Source organism: Podarcis tiliguerta, assembly GCF_965153285.1.
Source record: "Podarcis tiliguerta genome assembly, chromosome: 16".
NCBI lineage: Eukaryota > Metazoa > Chordata > Lepidosauria > Squamata > Lacertidae > Podarcis > Podarcis tiliguerta.
This window is the reverse complement of record NC_139549.1, coordinates 17,253,943-17,277,393: the sequence shown is the minus strand read 5'-3', so window position 1 is coordinate 17,277,393 and position 23,451 is coordinate 17,253,943. Positions and strand designations below refer to the sequence as shown.

Genomic DNA, 23,451 nt, shown 5'->3' with positions numbered 1-23,451 from the left:
GCCCAACAATCTTCCATGCTTAGACAGATGTGGGGGGGCAGGTATGAGACAGAGAGACATCACACTGTTGACCCTTCCACAGCATTGGGGATCAGCAGTTTGAGGCCTCTGGTACAAGTTTGTCCCCTACCAGTATTGCCAAATGCAAAGAGAGGGTATGAAATGAGCGCATTTTGGGCATAGGATTTTGCAGCAGGGCATATTGGAGCTAGAGGTGCAGCAGGACCGCTCTTGATTGATTTATTGGTAGAATTTATATCCTGCCCTCCCCCTCCAATGAGTTGCTGTTGTTATTCCTTTGTTAATGGCTTCTGAACCAGGTATCTTCCGGCTTTTCAGACCCTGGATCCACTTTTAACCCAAATAAAGTTGTACCTCAGAAGTTGAACAGAATCTGTTCCAGAAGTCCGTTCAACTTCCAAAGCACAGCTCCTGCAGCCAATTGGAAGCCCTGTCAGATGTTCGGCTTCCGAAAGAACATTCGAAATCTGGAACAATCACTTCCAGTTTTCAATCATTCGGGAGCTGAAACGTTCGACTCCCCAGGTGTTCGGGAGCCGAGGTATGACTGTGTGCATTTGGAGACCCATTTCTTAAATCTGTCACAATATATTTGCATGGTGCTAGCACTCCTGCCGTGACCCACCTTGAATCAGGCTGCAACCCACTAACGGGTCCCGACCCACCAGTTGAAGAGGCAGCCAATACAGTTGGACTGCAACTCCCATCAGTCCCAGCTGGCATGGCCCACTGGTCACTGACCATGGGAGTTGTAGTCCAGCCACATCTGGACGGCACCACATTAGCTGCTCCTACCATTTAGCAGAGAGCACCCGGTTCCTGAGATCTCGCATCCGGGACATTTGGATATTTCGAAGAGAGAGAGCATTAACGTATCTCCTGTCTCCTGGCTCTTCCCTTCCAGACATCCGCCTGCGAGTCCGAGCGGAGTACTGCCAGCACGAAACGGCCTTGGAGGGGAACGTCTTCTCCAACAAGCAGGACCCCCTGGAGCGCCAGTTTGAGCGCTTTAGCCAGGCCAACACCATCTTGAAATCCCGGGACCTGGGCTCCATCATCTGTGACATAAAGTTTTCGGAGCTCACTTACCTCGACGCTTTCTGGCGCGACTACATCAACGGCTCGCTACTGGAGGCCCTCAAGGGGGTCTTCATCACAGACTCGCTCAAGCAAGCGGTGGGCCACGAGGCCATCAAGCTCCTGGTCAACGTGGACGAAGAGGATTACGAGGTGGGCCGTCAGAAACTCCTGAGGAACTTGATGCTCCAGACGGCACCTTGAACCTCGGTTGCTGTTATTCGCCCCACCCTGTCCTCTGCCTCTCCTTTGGATGATTTTTTTTCCGGATTTTTTTTCTCTCTCTCAAGAAAAGGGAAAAAAAATATCTTAAAAGGAATGAAACCTCAAGCTCCCTGCCATGTACTGAGTAACTGTACGGCCTGTTTCAACACGAGGATGAGCGCTGTGGTTGGTTTTTTCTTTTTCCCCCAGTTGGGAACCAAAACAGGAGATGGAAATTCCTGGGCTCCTCCCTGCCTGCAAGGGAGATGCGGGGGCCCTTTCTCTGCAGGCCAGCTGAGCATCTTCGCTCATTGACCGATGCTCCTCTGGTCTCTCGTCTTTTCTTAACCACATTCTCTCTTGTGCTGTCTACTTCTCTCCTGGGTTTTTTGTTTTTGTTTTCTTTTTGGTACTGTCTCTCCAAAACATTAGACTGTCCTGTGGTGTGCCATTGCCCAGAAAGGTCTAAGCAGGTGCGGCGAGGTCCAGAAGGCGAGACTTCCACTCTTTATATTAAAAATAAGAAGCAAACCTGAACGTGGCTCTTCTTGTGCCAGGAACATCTTAACACCGGTGTTTTTTTCTTTCAAGCTGTGAGTTCCATGGGTGGTGGGGCAGGGTGGGGGAGGAACGGGGCGTCTCGGAGTGGAGTTGGGGAAGAGAGCACTTGCATCTTAACCAGACCCACCACCTGCCCCCTCTATGTAGCAATGTCCTTAAAAGTGACACTCAAGGCCTGCCAGTTGGATTTAGGAATGGTTATGCAATTGACTTTGTTGGCGGGTGGGGAGTGTGGATGGGAAGGACCCTCGCCTAGAAGGAAGTCGCGGCAAGGGTGGGGGTCCAGACACAAGGGATGAAATGGTCTTTGGGACCTTAGCTGCTCTGGAAGACTGCTTTCTTCTGTGCGTGTGGGAAGAGCGTGCTTTGTCCCAGCCCAGCTAGCTCAGCTGAATTAAATTTGAGTGTTTGTTCTCCCTCCCACCTAACCCTTTCCCCTGACGTGTGTCCTGAGCAGAGAGTATTTCCTGCCCCCCCCCCCCCGATCCACTGTGTGTGCCTTTCCCTCAACCTTTGGTGGAGGTATCGTCTGCCTCCAAAGACAACAGAGAAAGGGCCACCCGTCTGAGGCCTTTTCTCACCTCTCTGAAACCACACAAGCACCACGGCTGGCCTTGCATGGGTGCAAAGGGCAAGGAGGAGGTGGAAGGGATTGTTCCAGCTGCGAATGGCTGTGTCACATCAGAGCCAGGAGGACAAGGCAGTCCAGCCTTCAACCTCCTTTGCCATTTTGTATTTTTTTCCCAGGAACGTGATCCTCCAGTTTCTCGATCTGGGCTTGGCTCTTGGCTTACTCCCCTGGGAAGGCTGCAAAAGGGATGTGTGGCAGGAGCTCCTTTCGCTCTTGCCTTCTGTTCAGGTGGTGCTGGGCACCACAGCAGTTGCCTCCCGTATCTTGTCCTATATTAAATAAGCTTTCCCCCCCCCCCCCTCTTTTTTTTGAGCTGCTGGGAGAAGCTTGAGGGGTGAACATTCCCAGTGCTGAGAGCAGAGAGGACCCTGGTGGTTTATTGTTGGGTGGGGCAGGTGGGCTTAAAATGCACTGTTAGGTTTTGGTAAGACTGCAACTTGAAATGGGGTGACTCCCTGCCCCAGGAGATGGATTGGGACTTCCTTAGGCTCCGTTAGTGGGGGAAATCAATTATTATTTTTTATTATAAATGCATATGTATTGGTAGGAAGAAGCCTGCTCAAGTATCCCAAGTCACTCTTTAAAAGGGATTATCTATTCTTTTTTCTTTATTTTTTTTTAAGTTTTGCTCCTGAATTTTTGTGTTTCCGTTGGGTGAGTTACACATGCTGCTTTTGGGATTCCATTGGATTACACTAAGTACGTATTGTGAAATCGCCTTGGCAAGCCATGGTCGTGTTTCCCTTGGGTTTTGGATGCCTATTCCAGAAAGCTTGTAACTTCTGAACAGCATCGTTTCCCCCCAACCCAGGCAATATAATCTTGGTAGCCCCATCCCCCCCCCCAACTTCTTTCAGATGGCACAGATGGTAGTATTCACTCACTTCCCCCCACTCCTCTTCAAGTTTCTCTTTCTGGCTTACTAGTCAAACAAGAAGGCTCCATCTAAGAAATGTATGAACAGGAGCATTCCAATGGTGGGGCGGTTTATCTGACTGGCAGGCAAAATCAAGTGGCGTTGCTCTTTACCCTTGGGCTGTACCATTTCAAGTGGTGTTTTTTTTAAATGTCAAGAAAAACAAAGGGCATGTTGATTTAGCTTTAAGACATGGTCTTTATATTTGTTTTATTGGGGGGAGATGAAACTAGAACTCTTACCTTGCATTCTGTAAATTGCTTTCTAAAAAAAAAAAAAAAAAAAACCAACCAGAGAGAAAAGTGCTAGAAAGGACAAAAAAAAAGCCTTTAAAAAGAAACAGCTAATAATGATAGGAAGAAAGCAGAGGATATTTTGCCCTAGTCTTCTCCTTGACATGCCACTCTTGCATAGCAATCCTTGTTTCAGCCTGAAGTTGGTACAGTCCGGGGTAAGCTATGCCACTCGACTTGATGGATTGTGTAATCAGGTTTTGAGCCAAAATCTAATCCTACATTGGTTGGGGAATATTCCACTTGATGTGCAAGTATCTAATGTCTCTTATGCTCTGCAACTGCCTACGCCAAGCTGGCATCTTCCAGATGTTGTGGGAGTACAGCTCTCATTAGCCCCGATGGGAGTGTTAATCCTGCAACATCCAGAGGGCACAAGCTTCCCAAAGGTCAACTGTACAAGGTATCTTGGCAAAGTGTGCAAGGCCCCCTGCCGCTACCCTTTGTGTACCCCCCTCACACGCGCACACACACTCCCCATTTCAAAACACATCTGGCACAAATTTGTGTAAAATCTGTGACTTCTGTTTTTTGGTTTTTTTTTAAAGGAACTTCCAGTGTAACTGGTCATAATCCCAGTGTAGCTTTGTTTTTCCTCAGAATAATAATAATAAAAATCTTCTGCCTTTTGTTGCTGCTACTGTCAGGGGTCTGTGCTTTGCTCACCTGTGTGTGCAAGAGAAAATGGTAACTTCCAGTTGAGGCAAAAACTTCATGTGTTGGATGAACCTTTAGTGGCTCATGCCCAGATTACGTCGGCTTTTCTTCCCCTGGTACCCCAATGCCTCTGTTTTCCTGAAGACACCATTTTCCTTCGCGTGTGTAGATTATTCTAGCCAGTCAAAAAATTTCTGGAAGTGGCTTTGGGGGACAGAGTGGGGAGGGCAAGGATGAAGCTCCAATTTTGTTCTGTAGCCTGGGTTATTTTAAATCACGGGAAGCTAACCTCTGGGTTCCCATCATTCCTGGCCAGTGGCAGTACTGTGGCTGATGAGAGCCGGAGTCCCCACAACACAAGGGCCACAGATTCTCCATCCTTTGTTTGAATTGGCAAGGAAACAAGGCTCATTTAAGTGAGGTTTCCCGCTGGTAATACTTCAGGGGGGAAATGATACAAATCTGGGCACTAAAACACCCATTTACAACTGGCTAGAATTTAGCTCTTGCCAACCTGGGTGCCCTCCAGATCTTTTGAAATGTAACTCTTCAGCCTCAGTCGTTCAACTATAGTTTATAAAATTACGCATGGCAGGGAGAAAGGCGACACAAAGGTTTTTCTCCCTCTCTTGCATAACGCTAGAACTTGTGGACACCCAATGATGCTGAATGTTGGAAGATTCATGGCAGATGAAAGAACGGACTTCTTCACACAATGCGTAGTTAAGCCATGGATCTTCCAGCCTTGGGAGGCAGTGATGCTCCCCAACCTACATGGCTTTGAAAGTGGATTAGACAAATTCATGGAGAAATTTAGCATTGAGAAGTTTGGGAAAGTGGCTGTTGGCAACCAGAAATCTCTGAAGCTAGGGGACCTTGGTGGCTGGCTCCCATTCAGCAACACCTTTTGCGGGGGTTGCATTCAATTAGAATCTAAGCCAAGCCTGCTGGATCAGGCCAGTGGCCCATCTAGTCCAGCATCCTGTTCTCACAGTGGCCAACTAGACGCCTGTGGGAAACCCAACAAGCAGCAGCTGAACACAAGAGCCTTCTCCCTCCCTGTGATTTTGAGCAACTGGTGTTCAGAAGCATTTCCTTCCTCTGACTGTGGAAAAGCCATCACGGCTAGCAGCCCTCCATGAATCTGTCCGATCTTTAAAAGCCATCCCAGTTGGTGAGAACTACTGCCTCTTGTGGGAGTGAGTTCCATAGTTTAAATACGTGCTGTGTGAAATAACTTTTTTAAAAAAAAAAAAAATTTAAGGCTTCAAAGTGTCTGCTTTATGCTTAGCTGTGCATGTGGCAGTACTGCGCGTGAACAGCCATTACATTATTTATTACATTTGTTAGCTACCTTATACCAAAACCAAACCCCATTCTCCTAGCAACTTAACAAGATAAAATACAGTTAAAATCATTAGCTTTAAATTGGTTTTAACAATGCACAAGCAAAAAAGGGAAAGCCCTCTGCAGAAAGCTATGATTTGGCCACAGGATGCAGGTGTCTGGGCTCCTCGATCTTGTGTTTGTTTTCAAAACCAAGTTTCTAGCTCTTGAAAAATAATACAAGCAAAGCTGCCTCGGAGGAGTTGCTGAACAAGATCCCAGCAGTCAGGGTCAAGGTGCCTGTGCCCTTGCCGCTCCCTGTGACTACCAGTAGTGCAGAAAATGCAAAATAAAAAGAGATATTCCAAATTTGCATCATGCATGCAAGTGACAAATTTATTTGCTAAAAACTTATTCCTCATCTCTGAGTTGCAATCAAGTGGAAGGATGATGTTCAGCACAAAATAAAGTGATCCGAAAAGTTTGCATCGTGTGTGCGAGTTGTGATACTTGACTCTTAGCAGCAGAGAGATGGAAACTTAAATGCAAAGCATGCTTTGCCTAAGGGGCAGAACCCTATTGGAAGCCAGCTGGGTTCTGAGGCCAATACTGTACCCGTTTAAAAATCGATTATTGGGTTACAGGAAGAAGTGTGGGAATCCAACAGGGGCAAATTTATTTCACTCAGAGGTGGGGAAACTTTGCCCTCTGAATGTTCCTGGACTGCATCTCCCATCTTTCCACACTTGCTGGAACTGATGGGAATTTAGGTCCAGCAGGATCTGGGGGCTTGCAGATTCCCCACCCCTAATTTAGGGGCAGAAGATTCACTGGAGCTCATCTGAGCAAATGCCACCCTCCCAGGTGGAATAAAACACCAGGCTTAGGGGGCGAGGTGCTCTTTCCTGGATCCACTTGGGAGAGTGGGTACATTTCTCTGTTGTTCTATTTATCATCCACTCCCTAGCAGAATTGCTGGAGTGCCAAATTGGTTGAGGGAGCGAAAATCCACCCAGGTAGGTCATTAGAAGGATAAGAGGTTCCGGAGGCTGGTCCAGCAGCACCCGAGCAAATCATGGGGATGGGGGTCTCTTCTGAGCAGCCACCTGGCCATACAGGTCGGCCCGGCGATGGGAGAAGACTGGCATCTCCTGCCGGATGCGGTGCAGGTAGGCAAGGTCGATCTCTGCGTAGCACACGCCTGGCCCCTCCTGGCACTGGGCGACAACGCTGCCCCATGGATCCACTACCATGGCGTGGCCGTAGGAGGTGCGGCTTGCGTGGTGCTTTCCTGTCTGAGCAGCTGCGACCACATAGCACTGGGTCTCCACAGCACGAGCTCGCAGCAGCACCTGCAGAGGAGGGAGGAGCATGAAAGAGTCATGGGTGGAGCCTGCGGTGTCTCCACCCATTGCAAATTTTAACATGAGAACATAACACCTCCGAACAGTGGAAGAGATGACTTCAGAGCGTGGTGGTTTCTCCTTCATTGGAGGTTTTTGAACAGAGGTTGGACGACCATCTGTCAGGGATTCTTGAGCTGTGACTCCTGCATTGGGGGTTGGGCCGGACGACCATTTGGGTTCTTTCCTTTTCCCCCCAATAAATTTTTATTATTTTCTTTACACATTCATTCTTACAATACGTTAGTCAACATATAAACCTTTTGTTCTGCCGAGCTTGCGACTTCCTCCCTTCAGTTGGTATCCCTTATCACATCCTATCGCATATTTTATCTTTGTACATCTTAATCATCCTGCCTACATTGTAGAAGTTACTTCAATCCTGCTAGTGTCTTTACAATTATCCTTTAAATATACCATAAATTTACTCCAATTTTCCTGGAATCTTTGATCATCCTGATCCCAAATCCTGCCGGCCAGTTTGGCCAACTCCGCATAGTCTGTCATTTTCGTCTGCCACTCCGCAATGGTAGGAACCTCTTGTGATTTCCAGTTTGGGGCCAACAAAGTCCTTGCAGCAGCTGTGGCATACATGAATAATCTTCGATCTTTTGTCTTAATCTTAAGACATTTGGGTTCTTTCCAACTCTGATTATAAGCTAAGAGCCTGCTGGATCCAGGTCACTGGACCATCTTGTCGAGCCTCCTATTTTCACAGTAGCCTGAACCCTCTGCCCTCATGCAGTTTCCAGCAACTGGTATTTGGAAGCTCTAGAGACGAGTATAGTCATCTTAGCAAGCAGCCATTAATAGCCCTCTGCTCCATGAATTTGTGCAACCCTCTTTTAAAGCAGTCTATGTTGGTGACCATTGCTGCCTCCTGTAGGAGAGAGTTCAATAGTTTGACCCATGTGCTGTGTGAATAAGGACTTTATTGGTCCTTAATCCTCCTGTGTTCAGCTTCACTGGATGTTCAGAAGTTCTAGTGTTATTGGGGGGCAAGGAATCTGTCTACTTTCTCCATGCAAATGTGTAATTTTCATTCCCGTCACCTCCATCCCCCTTGATAATTTGGGTTGCCCTTTTCTGAACGTTCTTCCCAACTCTGCACTGCCGTTTTTCAGACGAGGCAAACCAGAATGCTACCATGCGGTGACATCACAGATTTGTATAACAGCATTGTGGTAGTGATGGTTTTGTTTTCAAAACCTTTTTCTAACTATCCCTAGCGTCGAAACTTACATTATCGGAAATCTAGGGCTTTGAGTGCCTCTGAGCCAGTTCAGAGGGCCCCTGCTCTTGTAGGGCAGCTGCCCCACCCAAAAAATAAAATAAAAATGGTACTCCTTGGGAGTTGTAGTTCAAAACATTTGGAGGGTAACAGGTTGAGAGAGGTTGATTCAGGACAGTGGTTCTCAAAGTGGGCAGTACTGGCCTCAGGGGGGCAGTGGGATTACCTACCAGAGGGGCACTAGGTCAGGAGGCAGGAAGGGTCTAGGGCGGCACTGGGGGTGTAAATGGCTATCAGACTTTGAAAAGCAGGTCTCGCTGCTGGATCAAGTTTGTTAAACTAAATAGTTTCAACTGGATTTTAAATAAATGTGCAATGAATTGTTCATCTTTTGAATCTTATTGTGTTATTACCTTCCTTAGTGGGCTGTGCAAACCACTATCCTGAATAATGCTTTTTATAGGGTAAAAAGGGGCACTGGGGATGGGTTTATGGAACCAAAGGGGTAGCTGCCAAAAACTGCTTGGGAACCACTGATGTGGGAGAACAGGAGGAGCAGGGAGGGGAAATAGGAAGCAAAGGGGTAGAAGATACAGTTTGATGCCCAATATGTTTTTGAGCACTTAAGTCCTTCACTGAGGAATTTCAAACGCAGAAGTTCAATGTTATTTGTTGGGTTATGCTGTCTCCTCCTTCCTTCTATTGTCGTTTTTGCTGCACTAATGCAAGAGAACAAAGGCGTTTCTTCTTAGAACAAGGTTGTCTGAACATGGGCAAACTGCCCTATGTGACGGCAACAAGCTACTATTTCTAAAAAGTGTGTTGGCACATTCATAGCTTGGTACAGGGCACACTTTGCTCCAGGTTCAACCCCCATAACCTCTAATTCAGGCATAGGAAAACTCGGCCCTCCAGATGTTTTGGGAATACAACTCCCATGATCCCTAACTAACAGGACCAGTGGTCAGGGATGATGGGAATTATTGTCCCAGAACATCTGGAGGGCTGAGTTTGCCTATGCCTGCTCTAACTGAAAGGATTCCTGGAAAGAACCCCACCCAACCGCTGTAATGTTGGATCCACTTACCTCCCAGTGGGCAGAGCCTGTTGTCACAGTGAAGGCTGATGGGTAGGTGAGAATCTCTGCCCCTTCCCGGGCCAGAGCGATAGATATTTCTGGGAAGCGGAGATCGTAGCAGATGGCCAGACCAACCTGAGAGGGAAGACAGAGGGGGAGGCTAGTAAGCACTGGATCTTTGCACCCCGGCGCCGCATATGCTTAAGACAGCCCTGTACCTGCCAGTGGCAGAAAGCACCAGTTTCATCCCACTTATATTCTCCTCATTTATATAGTAACTGTATCTATATTTCTGATTTTCCTGATCTTAGTCTGTAGACAACAATAATCAATCATTCCAAATTTTTATGTTGGGGAAGAGCCTTTGGCAGCCTACATAAGTCTGAACATAAGAAGTGCCTGGGTGCAGGGTCAGACCTATGGGCCATCTAGTTCAGCATCCTGCTCTCCCAATGCCCAATCAGATGCTCCAGTGGGAAGCCCCAGAGCAAGGGAGTCTGAGCGCAGACCTCTCCCCACCTGTGATTCTCTGCAACTGGCATTCAGAAACAAACTGCCTCTGACAGTGAAAGTAAAATACAGTGGTACCTCTGTTTGCGAACCGGATCCATTCCGGAGGCCTGTTTGCAACATGAGCAGAACGCAATCCGCGTCTGCATGGGTCGCGATTCGCCGCTTCTGCGCATGACGTCACTTTGTGCGTCTGCGCTTGCACGAGCGGCGAAACCTGGAAGTAACCCTTTCCGGTACTTCCAGGTCACCGCAGGACGCAACTTGAAAACGCTCAACCTGAAGCAAACATAACATGAGGTATGACTGTATAGCCACTGTGGCCCATAGCTGTTGATAGCCTTCTCCTCCCTGATTTGTTCTAATCCTCTTTTGAAGCTATTCAAGTTGATGCCACCACTGCCTCCTGTGGAAGGGAGTTCCATAGTTTAACTCTGTGCTGCATCATGAAGTACTGTGCCTTCTCTTGTCTGTCCTGCCTGCACCTGCGTATATGAATTTTAGGGGGTTTTTTTGCCCTGATTTGCACTACTACGTTTGCCATTTTAATGCTCCTTTGTCCAGTTTGGAGAGATCTTTTTTGAAGCTCCTTACCATCCCTCTTTATTTTAACCACCCTGAACCATCTGGGACCATCAGCAAACTTGGCCACCTCGCTGCTCATCCCAAACTCCAGTTTAATTACAACCTTTCTTTTTAATTAAAAAAAACAACCACCACGCTTTGCACTGAACTTTGCTTAGCTTATTGGTCTCAAACGACGTAACCAACACCTGTCTCTGGAATATTTTGCACGTACCTTTCCGGCCGGGGTCTCCACTGGAGCCACTATCTTGGAGCCTGGGTTGGTGAAGGCGCTTTCCTTCAGGGACACTCGCCCCTCCATCTCTACGTCAAAAAGATGAGTCTTCCGATAGGCAGCCACCAGGGTTCCTGAGGCCAGCCTCCCCGAGGAGAGAAGGATAAGATTAGTAGATTCGGAAGGCGGGGGCCGGTGGTCCTTATAGTTTCATGGCTGCTAAGGCATCAACATAGTGAGGCTAGCCATGGGAGCTGCAGGGAAGCTGAAAGGAAGAGGCAGGCCACAGTGTTTCTATCCCTTCCCTGCTGGCTGGTGTCAGGAGGGAGCTCTTCTGACACCAGTGTTGCATGAGACAGCCAGTATGCTGTAGCAGATAAGCGTGTCAGACTAAGACCTGGGAGAAACTGGGGTTCAAATCCCCGCGCAGCGTGGCCAGTCACCATCCCTCAGCCTAAGCTACCTCACAGAGTTGTTGTAAGGATGTACGCCACCTTGGAGGAAAAGGCGGGATATAAATGGAATACAGTGGTACCTCGGGTTAAGAACTTAATTCGTTCTGGAGGTCTGTTCTTAACCTGAAACTGTTCTTAACCTGAAGCACCACTTTAGCTAATGGGGCCTCCTGCTGCCGCTGCTCTGCTGCTGCACGATTTCTGTTCTCATCCTGAAGCAAAGTTCTTAACCCGCGGTACTATTTCTGGGTTAGCTGAGTCTGTAGCCTGAAGTGTATGTAACCCGAGGTACCACTGTAAATGAAATTGAAAATGAATGTGCCATTTGGTTAGTGAAGAACTGATTGCGAGAAAGAGGGAGGGAAGGAAGGAGTGGTTTAAGGAGATTTGGGCAGTTTGGGGAGAGAAGGCATCCTAACCGAAGACAATTTCGTCACCTTTGGGATCCAAGAGGAGGTGGCAATTGTAGATCCTTCCTGTGCGCTCCCAATCACTGCCTCTTTCATGGAAGCCTCCAAGGGACAACCAGACGCCACATTCCCTGTCAAAAGAGGAGAAATGGGGGGGGGGGTTACCTGTAAGTGCCTGGCCATTGCCTCTGCCACACTCTCACAGACAAAGCCCTGCCACATCCACACAGGGCAGCCCCAGCAAGTCCTACCTAGCCAGCCCGACGTAACGCTGCAGGTGGTCTCCCTCCAAGGGCTCAGCTAGGCTCAGGGCCTCCTCCACGCTGCTGCCAATGAAGTCGAAGGCTTCTGGGAGGAAGACGACGCAGGCCCCCCTCTGGGCAGCCTCCCGGACGAGTTGTGAGCAGGATGCCCAGTTGTGGGCTTTGTCGGGAGTGGAGGTCATCTGGCAGACGGCGATAAGGGGCTTCAGGGGTCCTGCACCCCCCGTAGACATGGCTTTGAATCTGGAGCAGCAGGGGAGAGAGCAGAACTGACTGTGAAAACCCACACAAGCACCACATTAAGCCAGCCACTCTGTGGTTTGTCTCCCTGCTCAAGAAAGGGAAGAGCAATGTAGAGACTGTTTGAGCTCATGCACAGGCTGGTTTGACTAACTATGGTTTGTTTCGTGCAAATTTGCTCTGATATTTAAATCCCTGCTCAAGCATGAAGGCTACTTGATCTCCTGGGGCTGTACTGTATCAGCCCAAACTACCTCTCAGGCGTATAGAGTGGTGGAGAGACCCTGAGCTCTTAAAATGTACAAATGTCATTGTACATCTTCTCAGAGGCCAGTTACCTGTGGCCACGGGTTCGGCTTTGGATCCTTGCAAACGGCTTCCCACCAGCGAGGCAAAGTGTTTGCAATGGCTTCTGGATCACCGCTCTCAACCTAGATGAGACAATGGGGGAAAAACACATCTTCTTTCAAAGCATCTGGGAAATGCAGGCCTCCAACGCAAAGGGGACCTAGAACAGCCTTCCCTGACCTGGTGCCCTCTGGCTATTTTGAACTACAACTCCCACCAGCCACCAGCGAGAGAAAAATAGTGTTCCACAAAAGAGAACACTCCAGGATTCACCTAGATATAAGGGGGTTTGTGTTTCTTGCCTCTGATTATTTTATTGTTTAAAAATGAAACAAAAGTATTAAAAAGCAATTTAGGAGTAAATTAAGAGTAAATGAGTCCAGCTGGATATGACAGCCTAACCTTTTTCCTTTGTTCCTTCAGTCATACACAGATTCAGGGGGAAAGCTACTGGGTCTCCCTCATCTGTTCTTTCACAGGCAGGAAAGCAATAGAGAAGAGGGTGATTTGGAGCTGGAAAAGGAGCAGAGGGAGGGCCTCCCCTTGCCTGCTTTTCTCCTACGCAGACAGGGAGTCTGCAGAAGCCACTTCTGGCTAAGGGCAAAAACAGAGAAGAAAACGAGTCAGAGCTCTGAGTGACATCTATTCCTTGCACCAGAAGTATTTAAGAAGCAGGCTCAGTCCCCATCAGTTTAAGAGATGAGAAAGACCCATTGGTCCAGTTGCCAAGGAAATGGTGCCCAGTCAGATAGCTGCACCCTTGTATCCCTGACATCAGGGTAGATGTTGAAGGTCCTGTAGCACACCTTTCAGATCACATATTGATACGAGGTGGGTTGGGAAAATGTCTCAGGGTGGTTCTGCTCAGGGAAAAGTTAACCCAAAGCCAGCAGGCTCTGCTTTTTCACAGCAACCCAGCACACAGACATTGCAGCTAAAATTTGTCAGAGGAACCCCGAGAAAAGCTTTCCAGTGTTCCTATGTGTCAGGATCACGGAATCATATCCAGTTGGAAACCCCCTGCAATGCAGGAATCACAACGAAAGAATCCCTGACGGATGGGTGCAGTTAAAAGGGCAAGAGAAGGGCCTGATTAAAAAAACCTGGAAATTAAAGATAACAAATAAATCTAAAACAAAAATAAAAAGGATAAGGTGTCAAACCCTATCATTACCCTTCACCATACATGGGCAAGGAGTTCCACAGGGCAAAACCAATTACTGTATGTTCTCTCTGGACTTCCCTTTCTTCTTCCCACCTCCCTCCATAAATCAGGTTTACTTGATATTATTTTTATTATATTATAGTTATTCTTTCACGCCTTTTGCATCATTTTGCTCAGGGCTGCTTTTAAATTCCCCTCCCCTTATCTCACCCTTCCAATTCCCAGCTAATATTTTATAGTTCAAAAAGTAACAGTCAACTTTCTCTTTCCCCCATTACAGACATTAACAAACTCCCCCTCCAAAAGATTCACCCGCAGTGATTACATGGAGCAAAAGGAAAAAATGACAGTAGCTGCCGTTGCTCCCCTAAAAGCCAGGGGGGAAAAGTCCAGTCCGGAAGTAGACCTGTCCCCAAACAAATATGGCGCTTCTGCATAGGGGAGCCCATACTAAAAATGGTGGGCAAAAAAATCTCAACTTGGACTTAATACTCTATATAGATTGACAAGTGAGGCCAGTTTCAGGTGTCTGTACAAATGTTTTTTTGTGTGTGAAGGTTCATCACAGAGATCAGTGGAGAAATCCAGTATTTTTAACATAGCAGTGATTGGGGAGCACAGCAGCTAAACTTTTTGAAGATAATAATTATAAAAAGCAACAAGGAAGGCAGGAGCTCATCCTCCTTCTACCTCAGTTCTTATTCTGATTAGAAAACCTTTAAAGTGTTTAGACATTTAAAAGTGCAAAGTGTCTGCATGTGAGGTTCTGCATGCAACTGAGCTCTGAATTTGGGCTGTGAGACTCGATTTAAGTATTTTGTTTTAAATAAAATTTATATACCTCAAAGCAGTTTAGAAAAAGAATACTGTAAAACAATTTAAAAATATTGGTAAAAACAACTATGTAAAACATTTAAAAAAGCAATGATAAATTAAAAATCTCAGTCCATCTCCCAAATATGGGGCTAACATATGTGTTCTGACATCGGCAGGGATCTCTCCCCCACCCAGAAAAACGCTTTAAGATATATACAGTATTTTTAATTCTACCCCCCCCCCCGCCGCCGCACACACACACTAAATAAGATATAAGATGCAGAGTCAGAAAATGCTTGAGCGCCTCACTGTTGGCTGATTGCCTTTTGCTTGACGGTTTGTTGAACACGTTTGCTGTAACTAGCGCAGTTATATTTAAAATCCTGAATTTCTCCATTGATTTCTATCAACGACTGGCAATTCTGACCCCGCTAGAAATTTCCAAAGAAAACTCGGAAATGTTCCAGCCTGAGAAGTCCATGTGCAGTTCTACACTTTTTTATCTCTTCCTGACTCCAACGAATAGAAATCATGGCTTTTAAAAGGGCGTCGCGAGGAACTTCTAGCCCGCAACAAAGATGGTGCTGATTTGATAAAGCCGCGCCCTCAAACAAAATGGCGCTTTTGGGATTACATAAGAAAGAACTCCACCGCCACCACTACCTATAAAGTTCGTATATTTCCGGTAATTTAATTAATGACCATTTCTTTATCTGTGACTTTATTCTGCGTCGTCCTCATAAGCTTCGGGCTCCTCACTTCTACTGGGTTTCACCTGTGCCCTTAACAAATATGGTGGCTGGAGATTGAAGCCCCAAAGTGCGTCGACGGAAGCAGAAACGGGAACCTTCCGGTCACGAGGGAAGGCAGTGACCTCTCTCGCTCCGGAAGTTGTGGCGTTGTTAGGCTGGCCTTATGTCTCTCGAGGGCCTGGCCAGGTGAAGGAAGATGGCGGAGAGCGGCAAGACGAAAAGTGGCCCGGCGGCTCCTCCCAGCGGCGTCGGCGCTGCTGCTTCGGCTGGGGGCGCCGGCAAGGCCATGACGGCGGAGCAGGTACCGGGGAGGGGCGAGGAAAGGGTGTGCCTTTGGGCATGTGCAGAGTTCCCCTTCCCGAGGGGAGATGCGTCAAGTCACGACGTCCAACAGCCCGAACTCGTAGCCCGCTTTGGCCTCCGCGTGTTTCGCGGGAGGGTTTCTGAGCATGTGCAGAGCGAAGGGTGCCGTTATTAGGGGTGGCGCCGCTCCTGTGGACGTTGTAGTAGTGGAGAAAAGACACTCGGAATCTTTTTAACTTTTCCTCCGAGCAGTCCTAATAACAATAATAATAATCACCACCATCATCATTGTTGCAATTTTTTACCCACCTTTCATCCCAAGGCCCTAGGACGGATTGCCACAATTAAAACAATATGAATATTAAAGCACAAAATTAAAAGACAGGTTAAAACAACATAGATATGACTCCCAATAGGAAGGAAAAGCTTCAGCTGCTTAGGCATTCAGGTTACCTGTAATTTAAACGCATTGTAGCAAACTATGGAAATCAATAAATATGGTTATATGGTGCTGGAAGAAAATGAATTTTTCTATCACGGACTGACTGGCCGAAACTAAAATTATACTTATTCCACCAGCCCGTAAGTCCAAATGGCAAAGAAAACAACATAGTCATATTTCAATCAGACCAACCATGCATTAAAAAAAAATTGTTCACAGAACTGTTTGTTCACAGAACTGTTGGAGGATGGGGATTCCAAAATCTAAACTGCTAATAAAACACATGTCAACTTAGCACATGACAGACATAATATTTGGCAATAAGGGAATTCAGTGGAGCAGGTTAAAGAACTTAGAAGTAAATGGTGTCCCTATAAAAGTAATACATTTTTTTAAAAATCTGCTCTTTACATTTGCTTACAAACCCATTCACATTCACAACTTTCAAGTTTTTGGTCCCAGGCCTCTCACCCATTATTCCATTACAGTTCCACCCAGTTTTCAAAAATAAATATAGAGCCTATAATACAGTTAGATACCTGAAAAAACACACAATTGTATTGTCTGAAATAATTTTTACAAAGATGGACAACTGCTTACCATTAATGAAATGCAAATTCAGGTGGGAAATGTTCAAATATGTCCTTTTTAACTATGTATGTATGTATGTATGTATGTATGTATTATACTGCCCTTCATCTGAGGATCACAGGCTGGTTTACAATATAAAAGCATAAGAAATGCATAACATAGTAACAAACAAAAACAATACCATCCACAATCTTCTCTTTCCAGTTTAAAAGGCCATACAAGCCAAACATTTCTCCCACTTGTTAGAGAGGATGTCCCATTAGAGGGACATATCAACACATGTGGTGAGGGTGTCCAAAAATTGAAAAGTTCTGGAAAAATTATTTACAGAAATATCTTTTGTCACAAGGCAGACAACCCCCATGACCCCAGGACTTGTATAATCACAATATGTTGCAAATTAAAAACAAGATCTCATAATACATCTATTAGCCACTGCAAGGACAGCCATTGCTAGGACATGGAAATCATTACAGTTATTAACTATGGACCAATGGTATTATGCAATTTGTCAAACAACATTATTTGAAAAAGTGACACAAAAATTAAAATTAGCAAGAAGCCCAAAGAAGCATGACAATTTGTATGCAGTATACACAAATACTGGGGCATATGGCAAAACAGTACCAATATAATTTTGGTATATATATTTTGACACAATTTTGTTACTATATTCAGAAATGCTTTTCTGAGTGTTTATTGTTTAATCTTTATTTTTATATAATTATTGCATGCCATATCCTCTAATGTAAATGTATATCTCAATGCAACCATGTTAAACAGTTTAAAGATGAACATTAATAAAAACTATCTTGCCAAAAAACACACAAACAAACCACCCTTAGGTATGGCATACACGTTTTTTTCCCCTCAGTTGGTCTAACCCTAGGGCTGTGGGATGGAATGATTTGAAAGTCCAGAGATCCATGAGCAAAATACTCCACCTTAGCAGTGATTCAGGAGGGTTTAGGTAGGAATGGTTGTGATGTATACTGCAGCCTCAGTTGGCAATTCAAGTAAAACATGGCAGGTTTCTAACCCCAAGGAACCTTATAATCTAAAGTATGAGAGTGGGGAAAGTAAAAGCAGCAAGGGCCAATGTGAATAGTCCCTGTGTCCATGCTAACTTGGTTGTGGCTGGTGCAAGCCCTTGCCTGCTGTGACTGACCTTTCTCCCCTTCTAGGTGGTAGCTGGATTTAACCGTCTGCGTCAGGAGCAGCGAGGTCTAGCCTCAAAGGCAGCTGAGCTGGAGATGGAGCTGAATGAGCACAAGTAAGCAGTGGATTTGAACATTGTTCCCCCTGCTAATTTTGGATATTGCTGCTTGGTGGCTTTGCAGTTTTCTCTGTTCTTGCAAGCAGCCTTGCAAATGGAATTGAGAAAAAACACCAGAAGAGTCTGGCTGGTGGATCAGGCTAAGGGGGAGGGGTCTAGTCCAGCATCCTGTTGTCACAATGGCCAACCAGATGCCTCTGGGAAGCTTGTAAGCAGGAACAAGATGCAACAATCCTTTTCCTACTTGTGCACCTCAGCAAGTGTTACTCAGAGGCAAACTGCCTCCAATGGCGAACATAGCCATCATGGCTAGTAGCCATTGATACCCTTCACAACTTCCCCAGAGCCACCCAGTGAACTTTGCCTTGTTTCTTCCATCTTTGAACGAAAGTGCTCCCAATTCAGAGTTTTGACTGCTAGATTTGGAAATAATAAAATAGCAGCACGGCGATGTGTCATGTCTTTCCCTGCAGTCTTGAGGCTGTTGGTCACAAGTATACTTCCTGGCTGTGTGGATTTCTAGATCCTTTGATACTGTCCTTATCATAAGCTGGTGTACAATGCTAAGATATTCTGCCTTTCTTCCACTTTGCAGGCTGGTGATTGAAACACTCCGAGAAGTGGACCCTACTAGGAAATGTTACCGGATGGTGGGAGGTGTGTTGGTAGAACGCACTGTGAAAGAAGTTCTCCCAGCCTTGGAAAATAACAAAGAGCAGGTAATGCCTCTGCAGACAGTGGGTAGACTCCCTGCTTCTCCTTGGAACAGGGAATGCCATTAGCCTCAGCAATACTTGCCTTTAGTTATCATGGCTAAAACTAGGGAGACCTAGGTTTGAATTCCTGTTCAGCCATGAAACTCAGTGGGGGTAAGTCACCTTGGGTCGGTCACCTTCTCTAAGCCTAATCTACCTCACAGGGTTGTTGTGAGGCAAAAGGAGGGAACTAAATATGCCAACTGAATTAACTGATAATAAGGTGCATATATATAAGGAAAGCTAATGATATATAACTGATAGTCATTTCTGGCATCTGAAGGCTAGAAAGAAAAGTAAGACCCAGCGTTTTTGCAGTTTACAAGACCTTCTCTAGCTGCTTGCCTGCTGCAGATTTTTACTCACCAAAGGCCATAGTGTGAGTGGAAGTTAATGAACTTCACATAAAACATATTGGTCTATCATCACTAGATCACAGTAGAGTTTGAGACTCTTAATCTCAGGGTCATAAGTTCAAGCCCAGTGTTGGGCAAAATATTCCTAGATGATGATCCACAGGGATGAATATTCCTAGACTAGATGATCCACAGGGTCCCTTCCCACTTTACAATTCTATGATTTTATGACTTGTTTTTAATATATATATATATATATATATATATATATATATGCAGGTTTTGGTGTCCTCGGGTGTCTTCCCGTGTAAAAGTTGGGGTGTCTAGGCGACGTTTCGACGAGGTCTCACTCGTCATCTTCAGGCTGGTGCTTTCGGCTTCTTGTTACTGGAACAGAGCAGGATCTCAGTGTTTGAGTTCCTATAAATACTGTTGAGGAGGTGTGGTGTATAGCCTCCAATGTTCTGGGCAGAGAGGAGGTTCCCAGGCTAGTGTGCCTTTTCTTCTTTTGTTCCTTAATTACTTGAGGGATATCTTGAGTGATTTCTTGAGTGATTTCCTGAATCCCACTTAGGTGGGTCATTAGGTGTGGATTAGTTGCTAAAGCCTTCGTGTCTTGAACTCTTGAACTTTGTGAAGAGTTTTTCTGAGAAGATGGCTGTACTGCACTTGGTTGTGCTCTGGCTTGGCTTCGTGTATAGGGGCGAGCTGTGGTTTTGTGGCCTGTGCCAGCCAGATCTGTGTAGGGATTGCAGGGGGGTGCAGCATCCGGAGGTGCCACCCTGGTTTGGCTACTGGATGGTGTCTGTAATTTATCTGTGGAGAGGGTCTGGGTTTGGGTCTGGTGTGGTTGATTGAACACACCAGACCCAAACCCAGACCCTCTCCACAGATAAATTACAGACACCATCCAGTAGCCAAACCAGGGTGGCACCTCCGGATGCTGCACCCCCCTGCAATCCCTACACAGATCTGGCTGGCACAGGCCACAAAACCACAGCTCGCCCCTATACACGAAGCCAAGCCAGAGCACAACCAAGTGCAGTACAGCCATCTTCTCAGAAAAACTCTTCACAAAGTTCAAGAGTTCAAGACACGAAGGCTTTAGCAACTAATCCACACCTAATGACCCACCTAAGTGGGATTCAGGAAATCACTCAAGAAATCACTCAAGATATCCCTCAAGTAATTAAGGAACAAAAGAAGAAAAGGCACACTAGCCTGGGAACCTCCTCTCTGCCCAGAACATTGGAGGCTATACACCACACCTCCTCAACAGTATTTATAGGAACTCAAACACTGAGATCCTGCTCTGTTCCAGTAACAAGAAGCCGAAAGCACCAGCCTGAAGATGACGAGTGAGACCTCGTCGAAACGTCGCCTAGACACCCCAACTTTTACACGGGAAGACACCCGAGGACACCAAAACCTGCATTCCTGTACCCGTGAAAATCTACGAAAGCATATATATATATATATATATATATATATATATTTTATATATATATATATATATATATATATATATATTTTATATATATATATATATATATATATATATATATATATATATATATATATATAAAAAACAAGCATATATATGCTGTTTTCAATTCTTCTGTTTGCCACCATTTGTCATTCTTGGCCACTGCTGAGGAATAAGTGAAAAGTAATCAAATGTCCAGGTGTTTTTGTGTGAGTAGAGATTCTTCATTATGCAACTTGGTTATATTTCTTTCCTGCTCCCACTGCTACCCAAATTCTCAGAGAGAATGTGAAAACAATAATAAAAATAATTAATAATAATTTATTATTTATACCCTGCCCATCTGGCTGAGTTTCCCCAGCCACTCTGGGCGGCTTCCAATCACGTGTTAAAAACAATACAGCATTAAATATTAAAAACTTCCCTAAACAGGGCTGGCTTCAGATGTCTTTTAAAAAGAAGATAGCTGCTTATTTCCTTCACATCTGCTGGGAGGGCGTTCCACAGGGCGGGCGCCACTACCGAGAAGGCCCTCTGTCTGGTTCCCTGTAACCTCACTTCTCGCAATGAGGGAACCGCCAGAAGCACCTCGCTGCTGGACCTCAATGTCCGGGCTGAACGATGGGGGTGGAGACGCTCCTTCAGGTATATAGGACCAAGGCCGTTTAGGGCTTTAAAGGTCAGCACCAACACTTTGAATTGTGCTCGGAAACAACTCAGTCATGACTTGGGCCCAGGCTCCCTGAAAGATCATGTCTCCCTAAGATCCTTAGGTGAGCCCCTTCTCTCAGTTCCATCAACTTTGCCACCCTTCTGCCCTCCAGATATTTTGCAGTACAGCTCCCATCAACCTCTGCATCCTAACACAATGCTGGCTGGGGCTGATGGGAGTTGTAGCATTGCGTATGGAAGAGCTGTTCGAGATAGTGATGTGTTAAATGATGGTGCTGGAAAACAGCAGAAGGTTCCCAGACTGTGGTCTGTGGCCCACCAGTGGCCCCAAAACTTCATTCAGATGACCCACGGTGCATCTGTAAAAATACAAATGAAAACCATACAGCATTTAGCACAGTAAATTATAATTGCTACAACAGGCAGAAAAAATAATTTAAGTAATCCACCAAGATCCTCAAGCAATTTTCAAGTGCTCCATGAGGGGGAAAAGTGGGGAAATGACTGCCTCCTATTTACTTTAGCCTTTGACACTTAAGATGTGTATTTTCACACCAGGCCCTGTCGCTTCTTCCTGAGCTACCCCCCTCCCCCCGCTCCATGCCCTCCTCCAGTGCTCTTGCCTGGCTGGAATGTGTCCTTGAACCCTGTTCATGCCTCTTTGCTGCCTGGAGGGAGGATGGAGAGAGAGACCATATTTTTCGCTCTATAGGACACACTGGACCATAGGAGGGGGAGAACGGGGGGGGGGGATTTTTTTTCTTGTTCTCCCCCTCTAAAACAAGGTGCGTTCAAGGTGCATTCACCCAAAGCCTCCGGAGCGCAGCGGGGGTTCCCGCTGCGCTCTGGAGGCTTCAGGCGGCTACCATCCCCAAGCTAGAACAGTAAGACTGTCTCGCTGTTCTGGATTGGGAACAGCCTTTGTAGCCTCTGCAGGGCAGTGGGGTGCCTTGACCCCGCTGCCCTGCAGAGGCTTTGCGCGCAGCCATCCCCAAGCTAGAACAGCGAAAAGGAGCCCTCCGTCTCGCTGTTCTGGCTTGGGAACAGCCTTTCTAGCCTCTGCAGGGCAGTGGGGTGCCTTGACCCCGCTGCCCTGCAGAGACTTTGCGCACAGCTACCCCCAAGCTAGAACAGCGAAAAGGAGCGCTCTGCAGCGCTCCGTCTCCCTGTTCTGGCTTTGGGCTTAGCCGCGCAGCCTGCATTCGCTCTATAGGATGCACACACATTTCCCCTTAATTTTTGGAGGGGGAAAAAGTGTGTCCTATAGAGCGAAAAATACGGTATGTATGGAGTGGGTGTCAAAAGTCTCTTGTGTTTTCAGTCTACTGTATAAAGAGAAGAGTCATATCCATTGTGCTGCCCACTTTTCACTCTGGCTTCACCCACTCCTGGCAAGTGGCTCCTGGAAGGTTGCCCACAACAGAATTCTTAAAAGAGATTTTTGAAATGTCAAGACGGTTTATAAATGCCTTTAAAATGGATAAATAAATGCAAAGTGATCTTGGGAGGATGTCGGGGAGCTCAGAGCCCTCATTTGCCGCTCCCCAGATAAAATGTTCCATCTTTCCCGTCCTGACTCTCCTTCCCTGTTTGCAGATCAACAAGATCATCGAGACCTTGACCCAGCAGCTGCAGACGAAAGGGCGGGAGCTGAACGAGTTCCGGGAAAAACACAACATCCGCCTGATGGGCGAGGACGACCAGAAGGCTCCCTCCAAGGACAGCGCTGAGGGGTCAGGCGGCAAGGCCAGCTCCACAGGGGTCCTCGTTTCCTAGTGGGCGCAGCAGCCGTCTCTCAAAGGACTTTTTTACCGCCTCTCGCTCTACAGTTGTGGCTCTTGACCTCAAAAGGCTTAACTTTATTATTATTTTGGCGTCATCTCTGACGATATTTTTTTGTTAAATAAAACTTTTTGGTGTGTCACATACTTTTGGGACCAGTGCGAACATTGGCAGCTGTGCTGAATCGCCACCCATCCCTTTACAAGATGGTGCCCATCACCCAAGGCTAGAGCATGTCCTTTGCATGGAAGCCAAGGATGGGGAACTTGCTGCCTTGCGCATGTTGTTGGACACCCAACTCCCACCATCCTTGATCATTGGTCTTGCTGGCTGGGGCTGATGGGAGAGGGAGTCCAACAACATCTGGAGGGCCACAGGTTCCCTCAGTCCCAATGGAGGCAGCCTTGGCTTCAGTCACTGGCATCCCTAGTTAAAGGAGGTTACACAGCCGGGCTGGGAATGATATCTCAAGAGAGGTCTCTGTGCAAGACTTCACAAGGCTAGGGGAGGCACAAAGGCCTGTGGCAGCACACGTTTTGGTGTGCAGAAGGTCCCAGGTTTGGCCTCCACCATCTCCAGTTAATGGCTCCCACCTGGCTAGCCCAAAGCCAATCCAATGCTCCCCAGATGTT

The 23,451-nt window shown here is 46.5% G+C and overlaps 2 protein-coding genes across 16 annotated transcripts in view; one reads left to right on the top strand and one right to left on the bottom strand.

The window, feature by feature from the left end:
- The window catches only part of DEDD (death effector domain containing), a 34,702-nt gene extending 11,737 nt beyond the window's left edge, over positions 1–22,965 (top strand). For 7 of the 9 annotated variants that reach the window (XM_083417229.1, XM_083417232.1, XM_083417228.1 and 4 more), the window contains one exon: positions 926–4,338. In XM_083417229.1, the coding sequence (XP_083273355.1) occupies positions 926–1,302 (377 nt within the window). In that variant the 3' untranslated portion in view covers positions 1,303–4,338. Of the gene's footprint in view, positions 1–925; positions 4,339–15,288; positions 15,458–17,676; positions 17,766–18,363; positions 18,488–22,633 lie in introns of those variants that run through there. The other 2 variants (XM_083417236.1, XM_083417235.1) reach the window with 2 other exon arrangements.
- On the bottom strand, positions 3,693–14,910 carry NIT1 (nitrilase 1). Of its 7 annotated transcripts, XR_014505903.1 has the most exons (8): positions 13,901–14,052; positions 12,414–12,506; positions 11,824–12,078; positions 11,600–11,703; positions 10,708–10,841; positions 9,408–9,533; positions 4,686–7,038; positions 3,693–4,651 (listed from the first exon to the last, which is right to left on the bottom strand). XR_014505903.1 is itself a non-coding variant. In XM_083417201.1 (7 exons), exons 3-7 carry the CDS (start codon positions 12,066–12,068, stop codon positions 6,760–6,762), a joined length of 888 nt encoding a protein of 295 aa, XP_083273327.1. In that variant the 5' UTR covers positions 12,069–12,078; positions 12,414–12,506; positions 14,714–14,910; the 3' UTR covers positions 3,693–6,759. The 7 variants fall into 7 exon arrangements, 6 of the variants coding, with proteins under 6 accessions (XP_083273327.1, XP_083273324.1, XP_083273323.1 ...); XM_083417201.1 differs by lacking the exon at positions 13,901–14,052 and adding an exon at positions 14,714–14,910 and having other exon boundaries at positions 3,693–7,038; XM_083417198.1 differs by lacking the exon at positions 13,901–14,052 and adding an exon at positions 14,740–14,835 and having other exon boundaries at positions 3,693–7,038.
- Positions 22,966–23,451: the final 486 nt, after the last annotated feature.